This window comes from Helianthus annuus, chromosome 10, assembly GCF_002127325.2.
Source record: "Helianthus annuus cultivar XRQ/B chromosome 10, HanXRQr2.0-SUNRISE, whole genome shotgun sequence".
In the NCBI taxonomy this organism is placed as follows: domain Eukaryota; kingdom Viridiplantae; phylum Streptophyta; class Magnoliopsida; order Asterales; family Asteraceae; genus Helianthus; species Helianthus annuus.
In genome coordinates this window covers 105,256,575-105,275,096 of record NC_035442.2, presented here as the reverse complement: position 1 = coordinate 105,275,096, position 18,522 = coordinate 105,256,575, and the positions used below count along the sequence as shown (strand labels likewise).

Below are 18,522 nucleotides of genomic sequence, written 5' to 3'. Positions count from 1 at the left end.
CATGCGCATCGACCCGTCTTTCTTTTTAACAAATAGGACAGGTGCTCCCCAAGGCGACACACTTGGGCGTATGAAGCCCTTATCTAGAAGATCTTGTAATTGTGTCATTAATTCCCGCATCTCGGTGGGAGCAAGTCTATAGGGAGCCTTCGCAACTGGCTTCGCACCCGGGTTTAATTCGATGCGAAACTCTATTTCTCTTTCGGGAAGGAGTCCCGGCAATTCTTCTGGGAATACATCCGGAACTTCATTCACGACCTCAACGTCTTCAAGCTTCAGGAGGGTTTGTCGGGCATCTACTACATAAGCTAGGTATGCTCTACTCCCGTTAAGTACGTATTTGAAAGCTTGGACAAAGGTGCACAATTTGGTTTCCACGTTTCTCTCTCCTTGAATACTCAATTGCCTTCCACTTGGAGTTTGGACAAGCATTATCTTATTTTCACAATTAATCTCTACATGGTGTCGTGCCAACCAATCCATTCCCACTATCATTTTAAATTCCCCCAAAACCATAGGTATGAGGTCAATATCGAATTCCTCATCTTCTATAGTGAATTTTCAATTTCTACAAATCTCATGTAACATATAGATCTTACTATCGGCTATTTCTACTTCTAGAGGCATTGGCATTCGTTCAATCTTAAATGAAGGATGTTGTACAATTTCATTCGAAATAAATGACATAGTGGCTCCAGTATCGAACAAAACATAAACCGGTATGGAGTTTAATAGAAAGATACCTGAGACCACATTCGGGTGAGATTTGGCTTCTTCGGATGTAATTTGGAACATCCTCCCTTTAGCCCTAGAACCCTCTTGCTTCTTATCTTCTTTTTTTGACTCTTGCTGGAGTTTTGGGCATTCAGATTTGATGTGTCCCTTTTCGAAACAATTGAAGCAAGTCTTCGGGTTATTCGGACATTGATAAGATGAATGTCCCTCCTTACCACATTTGTAGCACCCCTTCTTGCCTAACATGCACTCTCCAGTATGGACTTTTCCACAAGTCTTGCAAGGAGTAATTCCACCTTTCGACTTTTCCTTCCTCCCTTGATCTTGAAACTTTCCCTTTTTAGATGGATTCGAACTTGCACCCTTTTCATTTGGTCTCTTTTCACCACGTTCTTCTTGCCACTTGATTTCAATTTCTCTATCCCGCGCTAGATTGATGAGTTCATCAAGGGTCTCACATTTCGAGGGAGTGATGAACTCCCTAAATTCTGCCTTCAATATACCGTAAAAACGATTGATCTTCATTCTTTCAGTTTGCACAAACTCTCCACAAAACTTCATCCTATCCAAGAAAATGTTCGAGATCTCATTTATCGTCTCGTTTTTCTGTCGGAGGCGTAAGAAATCCTCTTGGATCTTATCGATGGCTGACTAAGGACAGTGGTATCTTATGAATGGCTCTTTAAATTCTTGCCAAGTCATCATTTGTAGCCTTTCTTCACCTATTTCCTTACTATGCGCATCCCACCAATCTTTCGCCTGGAAAGTGAGTTGGCCAGTAGCGAACATCACCTGATCTTCTTTATCACACCGACTTCGTATGAACACCGCTTCTATGTTCGAAATCCATCTTTGGCATGCAATCGGGTCGATTTTACCATCGTACGTTGCAGGATGGCATGCCATGAAATCTTTATACGTGCATCGTCGTTCCTTGCTTTTACTTTTGGACCCTTCAATCAATTCCTTCAATTCCTCGATCTTGCTAGTCATCATAGCATCCACAACTCCCAAACCCGGCTTTCTACCTCTTGAGCCAATCGTGGGAGATTGGCTTGCATAACCCCTTCCGCTACTTCCGTGACTTTGTTCTCAAATGCTTCTTGTCTAGCCATATCATCGTTATCATCATTATCATCGTTAACATTTCTTACTTCGGACATCTACAAAAAGACGTTTTAATTCATCAGAAATCACAAGCTTTTCATATAGCACATTCTTCAACCTTTGTTTAATACAATTGTAATCATATAATTCGAAATTTTGATCACTAAGTTTCGTCATTCGACTTATGTTACCCACGTTATTACTTTCAACTCTTTACGAATCCTTTTTCGTTATGATCACAGATTGTGATCATAAGTATCCTTTTTATTATGTTTATAAGGATCTTGTTTCATTTTCTAGTAGTCTTTTAGATCATACCGAATCCCAATCATGAAAAGTAAACAAAACAAACAACTTTCAACGGATCATATTTCTAGCAGCCGTCGGCGACGGGCTCTAAAAAGGGGTCGTCACCCATTAAGTCCGTAGACAGGAAATTAGTGCGTCGGATCAACAGGGGGCGTCGGCGACGGCCTCCCTATTGTATAATCGCTGCAGAACTTGTTTTTTTTTTTTTTGCTGATTCGAGCATTTCCTGGGTCCGTTTTCAGTCCCACGCGTCCAGGGTCTTCTCATTCTACCCACATTATCATTTCTTAGCATACGTAACTTAAAACTCATGCCGTGACAACATTACATATACCGAAAATTTAAATCTTTACCTCTTAGCGGTCTTGGGACGAGCACACCTTCAAGCGAGCCGTCAGTTTGAGTTCAAGCACTACTACCTGTGCTCGAATCCCTCAAACCTTGGCTCTGATACCAACTTGTTACGCCCCATACCTTACTTAATATGATGTGTAAAACAAATAGGAAAATTTTTGAAAATTTCGGCATGACCTATTCATTTAAGACCATTAATAACCTGTTTTACATAAACAAACTTCAACATTTAACATCTTTGACAAAACCCAAGACAGACAAGGTTTACATTGGACACGACATGACTACAACTACTAAGTTTTTACCCAACTACAAGGATATCGACATACTACATAAGCTTAAATACATATGACCAAAAACTTAACCCATATCAAAATAATTTATGACGGAAGCGTGAGGCGGGCGTAAATCAAGTGTGCACGTTCCAAGCCGTCCATACGCCTAAGTCGAGGATTTACCTACATTCAACAACAAGTTTTAAAAAGTTAGTTCTATTACTTATTTTGCTTACGATACCACTTATTGGCTGCATTCGCTTAAATTCATTCATTATCATTATGCATTCGAATTATCCATTTTAATGGGTAAGGCATATATTCTCATAAAGAGATTCAAGCGTACCGTTTACAACCCGGTAACATCGGATTGTTTGCTTTCAACATGAACCTTCCGTTCTATCCGTATAACGGATTGAACTTCATACATACAATTTTGCTTACACGGCCACCCGTTCTAGTCGGATGGTATCATATCCTTACTCGACCTAGTTTACACGAACCGGTCGACTTGCATAGTTTAACATAATTCTGTTTTAGCATAACCAAATCCGCAAGGGATTTGATATTCATTTACTAACACCGTAATCATAATAACATGGAATAATCATTATAACAAGGGTTGTTCTATATAACTACTAACAAAATATAAGTAAAGTTTTGTATGCAACGGAACATACCTCGATCCTGTGAGCCTTCCGACTTCTTAAAACTTGAGCCCTCTTCCTTTACGCCTATATCAACACATCCGTTCATTCGTTAAATACCCGAGATTTCGTTCCATTATTTTCTAAATTACACATAGTTGTTCATTCAAGCATTTCATCAAACACATGGCGGGTTTCGCATTTTCGGGACATTTACCCATCTCACTAACATATATTTCTAGGCTAATTATTTTAATCATTCAACAACAATCAATTAAGCTTTACTCTATATCAGATTATCTAGTGATTTTACATCATAAACAAGGTTATTCCTCAACAACACACACACATATATCAAAACTTGATCATTCTAACCCGAGTAACTTCTCATCAATTTGGGGCTCGGCTATTAACAACAAAATTGCTAGAAATCAGACATGATTCTGATCCTACATCATAATCTTAACTTAATTTCATAAATTTCATATCATGCAAATCTGATTTGATCAAGACTCATTTCTTACAATTTGCTAAATCATAAAATCGAACTTACCACTTCGAAGAACAGATGTAGGAGCTTAGAATTCGTTGTTTATATTTTCGATTTTCTCAAGATTTCACTTGATTCTTGTGGATTTTTGATAAACTAGGGTTCAATCCCCTTTTTCTCCTCTCTGTTGATCGACCAGAACCCCACACACGTACTGTGTGTGGGTTTTTGACATATATCATTTAGTAACCTAACTTTTTAGGCATTTACAACTTTAGTCCCTTGATTTCAGTCACTTATTAAATTTAAATACTATCCCATTTATTTCTACATTTTATCCTAAGTGAAATAAACATTTTTGGGGTGTTACAACTCTACTCTTATCCATCGTCCTTATCCACCACCCTATATGATATGGATCATGATCCCCGTCATCCTCCACCATTAATCAAATTCCCCCAATTAATGCAAGGAGGCTCATAGTTGACATGTAATGAGAGAGGGTGGTGTAAGCGAATCATGTCCCCGAGGTTGGAGAATTCGCTAGTCGCTAGTCGGCCAGTGAGGTGGGGACTAGCGACTATTCGGGATTACTCGGGATTAATCGGATCAGGTTTTTTATATGTAATTTTCAGTTTTATGTATACATATACACATTTTTATAGGTAAATATTTTAAGTAGCTAGGTTTTAACTCTTACTCAACTCATTTTTTAAGCGTACAAGATTAATTTTTGGAATTCACATGGATTGGTTGGAAATTTGCCAGAATTTAGAGGTTTGGGCAGGAATATACAGGTTTATTGCCGGAATCGTCGAGTTTTGGCCGGCCGGCTAGGCCCGACTAGGTCCAACTAGCGATTAATGGACTGATTAACGAAAAATTACTCAGTTACCGGCCGACTAACGATTAATCGCTGACTAATCATGATTTTGACAATCCATGTCCTAAACCACTATCCCCACACCCCTCACCATTAATGTAAATGGCTGCATGCTATTAATCTTTCTATTATTATATTGATAAAACTAGAAGACCATTGCCATCAAATCATTCGGGACCAACTCATGGGGCATAGACCTAGTTAAGTTTTAATAAATACCAGAATTTATTTCTATTAGTATTGATTTTTAAAAGTAATAATAGTAAAAAAAAAATTCAAAATTCATATGGTAATTTTTTTTCAAAATTCATATGGTAATAAATATCGTAGGTGGCATTCTGATGGTTAAATTGTGTGGTTTACGAAATAAAAAAGTTAAATGGTGAGCCCATTGTGTTCTTTACAAAATTAAAAAGTTAAATGGTGAGCCCGTTACAACTTGGTAATTATCTATCACATGTATTTAAACTAGTATGGAGATCGTGCTTGCGGCGGGTTGTAGAAGGGTGCTGGCGATGATGCATTTGTTACAACATATATCGGTTATTGTAGACAATATAAATCTAAACGATTGTAAAAATAAGCAATAAACAGGGTTAAGTAAATATATCTAGTTAAAAGTTAGCTTTAACTATAATAAGTTAAATAAATAACAAGTAAAATGAAAAAAGAATTCAACTTTAAAAAAGACAAAAAAAAAAAACAAATATTTGTTATAAATAAAAAAAGAGAAAAGTGTCTGGATAGTTCCTATGGTTTGCCCATTTTTCACCTTTAGTCCGTAACTTTCTAAAATTACAGCTATAGTACCCAACTTTTGCAATGTCGTTCCCCGATAGTCCTTGACGTGGATGGGGGTTAGTTTTCTCTGTTAAGTTGATGTGAAATGACAAAAGTACCCCCTCTGTTAAAAATAAAAGCTGTTAAAAATAAAAGTTAAAAACCAAAGAATACAACTGAACTTAAGTGGGCCTCACCTAAATAATAAAAACAAATTAATTAAAAAAAAAACTTTGTGGGTTCCACCCCAACCTCACCTCTTCTTCATCCTATCACCACCTTTAACCATCATATCACCACCTACCTCCACCATAACTACCACCTTCAACTCCATTAAATCCAACCCCTCTTTGAATATTTTCCATTCATCCCACCAACACAAAATTTCAAACCAAATTTCAGACCAAAGGAGGGAGCTAGCTGGAGCCGCTTCAATTTCAAAACGCAATCCTCGCCGGCAGATCCTCGACGGAACAGATCCTCGCCGGCAGAATGCATTTGATTGGCTGCATGTTGTTCCACCATTGTTGGTTGGAGTTTTTGATCTTTTGCTATCCTTTTGAGTTGTAGGAGATGGTTGGTTTGACTCGGTTTTCTTCTTGATTCAACACACCTGCATTTGTCCAATAAATGCATTTTGATCTTTACTAGTTTTACATGAAATTTGGGCTAAATTCGGACTCGGAATGTAGTTACACTCCCCATTTACATTATCAAATGATACTGCAAAACAAGTTCCGTCATAATCATATTAGTCACACTTATGATGATTATTTCAGACAAAAAGTAGCCTGATGGTTCCTTTATTAGTTCTAATTTGAAATTTTATCAACCCTAATAAGAAAGTATAGTAATTTGTTAATGAAAGGCGAATAAACTCGTTTTAAATCAGGGGCGGGTGTAGCTTGATTGCAGCAGCCATAACCAATGGCGGAGATGAAGGATGGTGGATGGTGGATGGTGGACGTACGACGAAGGTGGTGGTGGTTCTCCGGTGGAGGGTGGTTGTGGTTGATGTTGGTGGCTATAGTGAACGAGAGAGAAACGGGGGATAGGTTTACAATAAATTATGTGGGCCCCACCTGAATTAATTTATATGTTTTTACATTTAAGTTCTTTTTTAATAACAAAGGGCATTTTAGTAATTTAACATTCACTTAACATCAAAAACTAACCTCCATCCGCGCCAGAGACTATATCCGGGAATGAAATTGCAAAAATTGGGGACTAAAGGTGAAAAATAGACAAACCACAGGTACTATCCGAGTATTTTTCTCTAAAAAATAACTTTATTAAACTTTAAGACCCGTATAATACCTCTATTAAGTTTGAGAATTAAAACGTAAATTGTTTATAGAAAAAAATTATTATTAAACTTTCGTAAAATAAATCTATTAAAGTTAAGGATATAAACATAAATCATCTATAAGGAAAAAAAGAATTATTAAAGTTTAAGGCTATATGGTAATAAGATTAAAGTTTAATTAAAGTTAGAAACATAAATTAATAAATAAAAGAAACTATAATATTCTAACATAAGATTAACGACCATCATGAAATATTACTCTTCACATTATGTTTTGTTATTATATTAGTATAGGAGCTCGCTTTTTGCGGCGAGTCATAGGAGGATGCTGGCGATGATAAATTTGTTACATAATATATTGATGGGTTGTAACAAACCATGCAGACTTTAATCTATTCAACGGTAAAAATAAGCAGTCAACATGGTTATGTAAACGTTTGTTCAGTTAAAAGTTAACCTTAACTATGATAAGGTAAGTATAAACAATAATTAAATTTGTTACCTGATGTATTGAAGGGTTAATTTAGACCATTTAGGCTTTAATCTAAAGATTTGTTAAAAAAAATTAACTATATTAAACTTCAAGAGTCGTATGATAACTATATTAAAGTTTGTGGGATTGAAACGCAAACGATTTATAAGAAAATAATTATTATTAAACTTTTGTATAAATTTTTTAAAATTTAGGGGTATAAATATAAGTCGTTTATATAAAAAATATATTAAAATTTAGGGTTAAAAATATGAATTATTTAGAAAAAAAAAACAATAATATGGTATTACTGTAAAATAAAGTCACATAAAAGCAATAAAGATTATTATGTTAATTTAATACTATTCACAATTATAAATGTTATACTATAGAATATATAATAAAATAAAATAAAATTTAAAATATTATATATGATTTTTTGATTTATGATTCTAACTAACCATTTTTAATTAGTTTTGAATCTCTACCCATGAAGACAAAGTGTACTTTCTGAATAAAATCTTGTAACGATATTGAACAAACACAATACAACACTCCCCAAGCCAATAAAATCCCGATGTCATTTCTAAGTTTCTTAGTATTCCACCATCGATTTCTACACATCTTCTCCGGTTAACAATCGATCCATTGTATTGTCGGGTGCTTTTACGAGCATCACTAGTCTGGACTTCTATGTGATATCTCCGAAACTAAAAGTTTTTATGTAAATTTGGTAAATGAGTTAAAGGGCTTGACTTTTGATTACACCATTTTAGGTATGTATGTGTTAAATTAGATATCTTTAACACTAATTAACATAGGAGTCATGTCCAGGTTAATCAATTCATTCTTTCAACCCGACACAATTGATACTCCTATACAAATCACCTCTATATGGATAATATTGATAAATATATATTCTTGAAACCGCATGATTGTCACACATATTCATATATACATATACCTCAAGACTGAAATCCCATTCATCAACAAAGTTCACACCTAAAATGGTAGCTACATAGCTAGAAAAGCATACCCACGTGCACTTGGTACTGAAAAATCAAAGTACAAACGCAATTCGCAAAGCTGACAAGTTAAAAACAGTAAACTAAACATAAATACTATAATACTAGCACTGAGGAATCGCACCCAAACATCGTTTGGACACAAAACCAGACATGAACAACATATAAGAATCCTTCAACTTCAAGCCGATTCGAGGCCGAAACGCTCCTCCCATTGCCCTTTTCTTATACAACTTCTTCTCCTTCATCATCATCGAACACCTGCGCTTCGATATACCACGCACCATACAACTATCTTCCGTAGCCTCAGTTTCTTCTTTGATGGTTTCAAGTTTAGCTTTGAGAATCTGCTCGATATCCATTCTTGATTCTGTCGGCAAACTCTTGGTCGCCCACCACATTTTTCGACAACCTTTCCTCATGATCTGTTTAACTGGGGTCTGGGACCTGTTTCTGTGTGTTTATATGAAGAAGGTAGGTTTGTATGGTTGTATATAGAATGAAAGTTAGGGAGGGAGGAAGGCAGGTATGTTCTAAGAAGGGTATGATGTTGATGCTTTACAGGTTGGTTTGATGATGAAATGTTTTCTTTGATAGTAGGTGAGGGACCTTTTAATTGTCCACCAAACTCTCTCCTCATTATTATGGTTGTTTAGGATAAGGTATATAAATGTGTACTCATGCATACAAACTTCATAATTAGTTTAACAATATATATATTTTTTAGCAATGTTTGGTTTATGCTATAACTTTAGCTTTGTCCTGTTGGTAAGTACAATAGTTTTTATAAGGTAGATCATTGCTTAAAAAAAGAATTGGACTACTCTCTAATTAATTATAAAATTATTGTGAGAGACATCATGCCCTTCGGCCTTCATGCAAATGCACTCATGAGACTTTATTCAACTACGCTTCACCCAACTCTTCTAATCATGGATACACGTTAATTAATATGTACGGGATTTTGAAGATTGACTCTACTGTGTGTAGGGTGCTCGAGTGATGCAACGAAGAACAAAGACATATTTGATTATCGCATAACATGTTAACTTTTTAAAATTTAGAAAAAAAATTAACAATATCATACTAAAAATAAAGATAATAAAATGGTCGTTTTATTGTGTGATTTTTTTAATATTAACATATGAAAACTTTATGACCATTTAAAAAGTGTGGAGTAGCTAGTTTAATGTTCAACAACATGTACTTAAAATATTAAAATACTGTAAAATTATGTGTCTGTTCTCCTTGTATGTATTATAACTTAGTCTATATACTAGGTTGTGTACCCGTATAATATACAGGTTGAACAACGTTAATTATATAATATTACTAAAATTGATTCCCTGCGTTCTGGGGGGTCTTTTTTAATGCGCTTTGAGGATACTGATTTTTTTTGCAATTGCTTATCGATCAAAGCGAAGACAAACAGAAAACGTCTATAAAAAATACAAAACATATTATATTTGACATGACTCATTTTCGAAAGAATTATGTCAAAATATAAACCAACTTGAATTTATACCGACACATGAATAAAAATAAGCACGCAAAACTTGAGGGGGTCAAAATGTCATTACGTCGAAACATAAACCAACTTTTAATTTATACCGACATGTATATAAACATCAAAATGTAGACCAACTGAAAACGTTATAAAAATAAGCACCAAAACGTATTGTATTTGACATGACTCATAAACATTAAGTAACTCAAATCTGTACCATCTAATGTACACGTATTACATGTGACCCGACTCATTTCCAAACAAAATTTATGTTAAAACGTACACCAACCGAATACATCCATAATATAGGCACATTATATTTGACACGCTATGATAACGCGATACGGATCGCTATTGTGTTTCCTCTTCGTTCCTAAATCTCACCACGCGAAAATTAAACCGAATCAAACCGGGCTCAAATCCGGGTGGCATAACAACAAGATGAGAAATGTCAAAAAACAACATGAATCACAGAAAAAATTCTTTATTATCAATCGAAGAACAACAGAACTATGAAATCAGATACAAGACTTACAACTTCACAACTAACACTTGCTGATCATCAACATGATGATTAGACTCACTCACAAAGGATCTAAACGAGAACGAGACCTTAACTCAAGATCAAACTACGAAACCCTAGAGAGAGAGAGAGAGAGTGAAGCGAGAAGACAAGAACGAAACAAACAAAATATCTGAGATAAGATGAAATGAACCACACACTTCTCTTAAATAGATCCAAATAACACCAACTTGACCCAGAAAGATAGAAAGATTGTGACAACCCTCACTAAACCAGGTATCCGTACGACTTAATTAACTATTAATTATTGCCTAATTACTGTGCTTAACTGAGATTTATGATAAACTGCTACTTGATTTTTGATACTTGTACATATCTGCATCATACTTTGATTTTTCCGTCACTACATTATTTATTTACTGAACATTAGTGACAAACATGATGCACAAAAGCACAGTAGCATTTGAACGGATAACCTATTTGATATGCTGATATAGCCAGCATCAGGCAGACACTGCCTCTAAAGGCCTGTATGAGCCAGAAATATTTTACTACACCCATAGTGTGTGTAGAGATACAAGGGTTGTATAATTGCGTCTCTAGGAATAAGATATAGAGATTGGATGTGCCTAAAACGTATTCTAAGCACGAAACACAGCACTTTTATTTACATACTAGCTTCTAGCTAACTAATAAAGTGCCAAAACATGAGGAATTATTCCTGACACTTTGCAGAATAAATTGTGTCGCTAAAAATATTATTTACAACGCTTAAAGGATTACTTAAGCACTTTAACGGATTACTATCCAACCGAACAACCGGACTATACCCGGAACATAAAAATATTGCCAGAAATATTATTGGTAATTTTCTGAGCCAGTTAGGGTCCCTGATTACCCTAACACCCGCTTTATAACGCATTAAACAACTAACGGGGTTAATCCCTAAAGTTAACCGACTTAACCAAACTAAACTCTAACTGTACGATCAAGATCCAACCGGGCGACCCCACACCCCTTTAGGCCGGTTCCATTCCAATGGAACTAAGGGTACACACTTTTGAATATTATAATAGATTACGTGGATATCTAGAGAACATGGAGATCCGTTGGACGATGGAGCTTGATTTTTCTATAAATACCACACACACACACACAAGACTCACACACAAACCAACTCTCTCTCCCTCTTGCCCCCTCCCTCTCGGCCGAACATACCCACCACCATCCATCTATTTTCGAGTTCGTGTCTTGCCATTCCAAGCATATACTAGTGTCGGGGATCACGCATAAGGAAGCCGGAAGCAAACGGAAGTTGGAGGACCACGTGCATTTGCTTTTATCCACGTCATTTCCGACTAGATTCTTCCCTAGCCCCGAGCTAGAGGTATAACATTTAAAACTTGTTCTTGAACATATCTAAAGTGGTTAAAAGGATTTTTAACGGTTAAAAGTCGGTAACCCACCTTTTGAATCTAAAAAGTCTACTAAAACATGAAAATCGTTGGATAAAAGGTCACGTCTTGTGTAAATGTCGTAGTATTTGAATATGTTGATTGTAGAGACCCGATCTACGATGTGGTGGCTCTTATCATCGTTTAACCCGACTTTGTTAAGATCCCGAATCTTGACATACACTTGTTTCTTTTGTACAAGGGTTAAAAGGTGAAACTCCACCACACGGGAAACATGAACTTGTGTAAAAGTGTTTTGACATGAAAAATGGTATTTAAAACGAGCCGATCTACGTATGTATAAGTGGTACATTCGTAGAACCAAGTGTCGAGAAAATCATGTTTTTATATAAGTTGGATAACATGTTTACAAAGGTGATTTTTTATAAACTACAAGTGTATGAACACTTGTGAAACGAAAGATCCGACAAAATAACAATTTTTACAAAAATTGTCGGGAAGTTGTAAAGAGTGATTTGTTCTAAAAACGGGGTTTTTACAAGACTAAACTATTTTATACATAGATCCACTAAATGTAACGAGATCTACACAATAGTTTTAGAAAAACTACAAGTTCATATAATAATGTGATTTTACATACTAGTCTACGAGTTTAATGTGTTGAAACTAGTTTGAAGTATCGGAAATTGATTTGGTTGATTTGAAGAATTGTTGAAATGATTTTGTAAAAGAAAATGATACGCTTGAAAGCGTGGCCACCTCCAGTTACAGGGGAAACTCTGGCGAAATTTTCTAAAAATATAACACTTAGAATTATTTACAAGTGTTAAACTATTTTGAGATGTTTTCAAACTATATTTCGCCATGACTTTATTTATTAAATAATGGGAGGTGGGATTTTCACAAAAACTAAAAGTGATAAATATTTATTCGATAAATATATTTTTCATCACACTGTTTATGATTATTTTGTGAAAATATATAAATATTATTTTTAGAGTAAAAATAATATTTACTAACTTTGTCGAACCCGAAATAATACAAACGCTTATACGACAAACATATAAGTTACAACGGTAATTACTATTACCACTTAAATCGCCAAAACGTAACTTACGCTTTATACGGAAATATTCATAAACGCATATGTTGTCAACATATTATTTTGGGAAGTATTATGTAAAGAGAAAATATATTATTTTTGAGAAAAATAATTATATTTTGGAATGAGAAATAAAATATATTAAGTGAGACTTAGTATTATAAACACGCATGTATTAATTCCCCCATCCTTGGGAAGGAGATTTACTACCAAGTATATACACGGAACGGTTGTCTAACCGTTTCCCGAAAAAATTAAACTATAAAGCTAAGGCACGGCCATCCGTCTAATAGAATTAGCACATGTAGGTCGTTGCGCAGCAGTTGGATATTTGGATTACTTGGTGTTGTGACGCACTCACTGTGAGTTCATGTCCCCCTTTTCTCTTAACTGTTTTCAGTTTTATAAACTGCGGGGGTGAAATACATGTTACTATGATTATGAATATGTTTATACATGGTATGGTTAGCGTAAGGAGGTTTACTACTTAGATCATGTGAGTGGGTAGGCACAACTTGAGGCCATTAATCCTCGTAGTAGGACCGAGGGACAGGAGCGGTAGATCTATCTGGGTGTAGCGAGCCCAGCCCCAGGTCCAGCATAACGGACCTCGGGGTGACTTAGTGCCCGACGCATAAATCCGCTAGGTTTGAGTCATCCCTACTTGCACTTCACACATATCAATGGCCTTGCAAACCATTGGTGATCTCTTTTTCCTTATTTGCTACATACCAGGTTTTTGATAAAGATAAAGGTTTGTTTACGCACTTTCGCATGAACTCGCTCAACATTATTGTTGATTTTTTTCAACTTACATGTATTTCAGGAAATTAACGATCTGGCGCGGTATGGCTTGTTTTCCGCTGCATTAGGCCCGAGGTCATCCAGGGTTCGAGGCTTGTGACTCTTTCCTGGACAAGTCACAGTCCTTGAATCATGTTTATGTTAAGTTTGCATTTGTAATGTTTAGACAAGTTATGGTTGTTGGGTGTTAACCCGTTAAGACAATGTTTTACTATTTTATTTTCAATGGATGATCTTGCATATTTTTATTTCATATAGCTTGTTATGATTAAGCTATGGTATTAAGAAGTCACACCAAATTAACCACGCTTCCGCAAAGCCAGGGTGTGACAGCTTGGTATCAGAGCTCTGATCATAGCGAACTAGGATTCCTTCTCGAGTCTAGACTATGATCACTAGGGCTCTCACGAAAACATTTTTCTGCATACCACTTAAGTCCAGATCCAAAACGTTTTTATAAACAAATGTTGAGCATATTTTATTTATTATTTTTAGGCTCAGTCTGGGAAGCTGAGGCTCGGTCTGGGAGACTGAGGCTCGGTCTGGGAGGCCGAGGCTCGATCTAATGGATCGAGGTAGTTGGCTAGTGGGACTTGGGAGTCAGTCTGGGAGGCTGGGAGAATTGACTAGTGGGACTAGGGAGTCAGTCTGGGAGGCTGGGAAAGTTGGCTAGTGGGACTAGGAGGGACAGTCTGGGAGGCTGGGAGGCTAGTGGGACTAGGTGGATTATGTGATTATTATTTGGTAGCTTATGTGATTACCTGATTTACTGATTATTTGTGCATACTTGTGATTGTGTTACAGACACATGGATACATCAGGCACCGGAGACTCAGATACCACTGGACCTCTACCCATAGTGTCGGATGACATTGTGTCATCGGAGCGTAAGGTGCATACCTCAGACTACTCGAGCACGGATGATGATGACTTCCAGCCGTTCGCTCTACCCGACGGCATTGATGAGCATACTGATGACTCCTTGCCCTTCGCTTTACCCGAGGGTGCCTATGAGCCTATTGATGGCGATCCTGCTGAGTATCTTCCCCTTGTTGTGATTCCAGCTCCGATTCCTCTTGCTTCTTATCCAGTACACGAGCTATTACTAGACGCCGAGGCTGACGGCGACATTGATCTCTACGAGGACGAGCCTTTTGAGGACGAGGATCCTGATACAGCCCCTTTACCCGCTGGCGGTCTCTTGATGATTGCTGATGCCCCAGCTGGAGACTCGCCCGCTCACTCACCAGTCCCAGACTCCTTTGAGTCTGTGGCTTCTGCTCCGTCTCACGAGGTGAGCATTCAGCATTTTGTTCATGACTCGGACCCTGAACAGGCATCTTCTGCCGCCCCCATTCCGAGCTTTGTGTTCGAGCACGACGATATTGAGGATTCCGATCCCGTTTTTCCTCCAGGATTTGATCCTGACCGCGACATTGAGTATATTCCTATGGACCAGCATATGGAGGACCCTGTTGATCCCGTCGATCCTATCGATCCCTTTGATCCAGAGTTTGATTTTGACATGGCTTTTGATGACCCAGAGCCTGCCGTAGCCCCAGAGCAGGCAGCTGCTTTCGATCCTGTGCATGAGCATGACTTGGTACATGCTGACGTTCCTGTTGAGCCCGTTTTGGCTGACCCGCCTGTTGGCGATCTTCCTGTTGATGATGTCCCTTTGTTAGTTGCTGATCATGCTGTTGATCCTTTTGTCGACCCACCTTTGATTGCTGACGTCCCTGTTGACCATCATATTGATCATGTTGATCCTGTCATTGCTCCTTTTGATCCTGTACCCATTGAGCCTGAGCACGCTTTATTTGCAGAGCATATGGATCCACCCGATGAGGAGGCTCAGCACGGTTGGATACCGGCTGATGAGGATGTTCCACCGCTTCCACCACATCACACTGCTGCACATCATGCTGATTTTTCATTTCAGATCCCACCGTTTGTACCTCCAGCAGGGCCTGGAGAGGGCTCTTCAGCCCACCCCTTTGGGCACATACCGATGCCTATGCCTTTCATACCACAGATGACACCTGTTCCATCTTCTGTTCATGTAGCACCATTCGATCCCACCAGCATACCACTGCTTTGGTCATCTTCCTCACCGATGCCACCCACTGATCCATATCATCCATTCCATATGGGACATACCATAGAGGACGTCTTGATGTCCTTTGTCCATCAGCATGATTCCCATACGCAGCGACTCCAGGAGCTCGAGAGAGCTCAGTTATCACTAGGTCCATATCTTGGTCAGACATCTTCATCTTTTCAGCCTTTCCGATCACTTCCCCCGGACTTTGCTGCCCGACTTACGACTATGGAGCAGCAGATTGCATCTGTTATTCGCACTCAGCAGGCGATGGAGGAGGATTGGCTTCATTTACGCCGCTTACTTTACGCTCACTTTCCCCCTCCTCCACCCCCATCCGCTTAGAGCTCATCGGTGCCATAGTGGTAGACGATGGTGAGACGACCGCGATTGTGACTGCACAGCCTTTTGGAGACCATCTGACGATACTGATTTTTGTTGATATTTGTTGATGTACTGGATGTATGTGACACTGATGTGATATTGTTTTTGACAGGGGTGATGTAGCCCCTATTTGATTTGTGATTGTATGATACAGTGACGTACTGATACCCTTACCACATTATGGTCTCGATATATATAACAATCGTCGTATTCTCACCATATCTGATTCACTTGGTTGTTTATTTATGTTTTGTGACATGGGATGTTGGGACATGGGATGTTGTATGTATGATATTTGCAACATGGGATGTTGGGACATGGGATGTTGTATGTATGATATTTGCAACATGGGATGTTGGGACATGGGATGTTGTATGTATGATATTTGCAACATGGGATGTTGGGACATGGGATGTTGTGTGTATGATATTTGTGACATGGGATGTTGGGACATGGGATGTTGTGTGTGATATATAGATAACATGAGATGTTATATGCTATTATTATTACTATATACGCTTTATTATGGCCTAATCGACGTACGCATCTTTAGAAGATGGCACCAAGACGTCAACCGCAGCCGATGCCCACTACTCCTGAAGAACTACAGCAAGTTATTGCTGCCGCCATTGCTCAATATGCTGCCTCGCAAGGAGGACCAAACGGAAGTAGCTCGAACATTAACGGCAACCAAAATCCTCCTCATGGTAACCCTAAGTCATTAAGACATACCATGGCCTAAATGGATTCCTTTAGCAGATGCTAATGCCGTTCCTATGATGTAATGTATGTGCAGGGTGCACCTACAAACAATTCTTGGACTGTAAGCCCATAAACTTCGACGGCACAGGTGGTGCTGTTGCTTTCGTCCGCTGGGCAGAGAAGACCGAGTCCGTACTTCGCATGAGCAAGTGCGCTGTGGATCAGCAAGTCACTTACATCTCAGGGCTATTTGTGGATGGAGCCCTATCCTGGTGGAATCTACAGGTCCAGACCCTTGGCGAAGCCGCAGCTTACGCACTGACCTGGACTGAGTTGAAAGAACTTATGCGCAAGAAGTACTGTTCTCGTGCTGAAATTCAGAGGTTAGAGACCGATTTCTGGCACCTAAAGATGGAAGGTTCCAAGATAGCTGAGTATGTCCAGAGGTTCCACGATTTGTCGCACGTGGTACCCTACATGGTTACACCGGAGTTCAAAAGGATTGAACGCTTCATCTGGGGATTGGCTCCTCAGATAATCAGCATGGTGACTTCTTCCAAACCTGCAACCATCACAGAAGCCATTGATCTGAGTGTGGCTCTCACCGAAGAGGCGATTCGGTTGAACAAGTTTGATGGGGTTGAGCCCAAGAAGAAGGAGACTCATGTGGAGTCATCTGGTGGTAATAAGCGAAAGTTTTCAAGTTTCAAGCAGAGCACCGGGATGGTGGTTAAAAAGGGAGAATCGAATGCGCCAGCTCAAGATTCAGCTGGTGGTGGAAAGAAAGGGAAGGGATACATGGGTGCACACCCCAAGTGCAACTCATGCCAAAAACATCACTCTGGTCGTTGCAGCCTGAGAGTTTGTGAATCATGTGGGAAGACTGGTCATACGAAGGATTTCTGTTGGGCTAATGCTGGCCGGGGAGGCCAAGGAGGAAATGGAAATAGGAGCAACCGTGGTGGTGTTGGGAACCGCCCACAAGGAAACCTGGGAGGTGATGGAAACCGTGCCAACAATGCTAACCAAGCAGGCACCATGAATCGGAACCAGGGAAACCATCAAGTTGGAAACAATGGTGGAAACGGGCAGAGGCCCGGATGTTTCAATTGTGGAGATCAAGGGCATTACAAGAGGAATTGCCCAGAATTAAACCAGGCACGCGGAAGAGTGTTTAACATGGAAGCCAGGGAAGCGCGCCAGGATCCCAACGTTGTCACTGGTACGTTCCCTGTAAACCAACGTTATGCATCCGTTTTGTTTGATACTGGTGCCGATTATAGCTTCGTATCATTAGAATTTAGAAACATGCTTGGTTTAGCTGCTAGTAAGTTAGATATTCCTTACTCGATCGAATTAGCAAATGGGAAGTTAGTAGAAGCTAACGAGGTGACTCGAGGTTGCGTAATCGAGTTGGGAGAGCGTGAGTTTGCTCTCGATCTACTACCAGTCCAGTTGGGAAGCTTCGACGTGGTAGTAGGGATGGATTGGTTATCGAGTAACAAGGCAGAGATAGTTTGTCACGAGAAGATTATTCGTATCCCGACCGACGATGGTGAGACCATTGTTGTTCATGGGGAGAAGCGTGAGACGCCGTTAAG

General features: G+C 38.6%; 1 protein-coding gene and 1 long non-coding RNA gene across 2 annotated transcripts; both read right to left on the bottom strand.

Annotated features, from left to right (window-relative positions):
* Positions 1 to 561: 561 nt before the first annotated feature.
* LOC110882078 lies at positions 562 to 1,898 on the bottom strand. The gene is made up of 2 exons (XM_022130176.1): positions 1,764 to 1,898; positions 562 to 1,227 (listed from the first exon to the last, which is right to left on the bottom strand). The coding sequence occupies exons 1-2, from the start codon at positions 1,896 to 1,898 to the stop codon at positions 562 to 564; spliced, it is 801 nt and encodes a 266-aa protein (XP_021985868.1).
* Positions 1,899 to 2,621: 723 nt separating this feature from the next.
* Positions 2,622 to 4,112, bottom strand: LOC110882131. Its single transcript, XR_002560000.1, has 3 exons — positions 3,981 to 4,112; positions 3,461 to 3,514; positions 2,622 to 2,963 (listed from the first exon to the last, which is right to left on the bottom strand). It is a non-coding gene; the product is annotated as an uncharacterized LOC110882131 (long non-coding RNA).
* Positions 4,113 to 18,522: the final 14,410 nt, after the last annotated feature.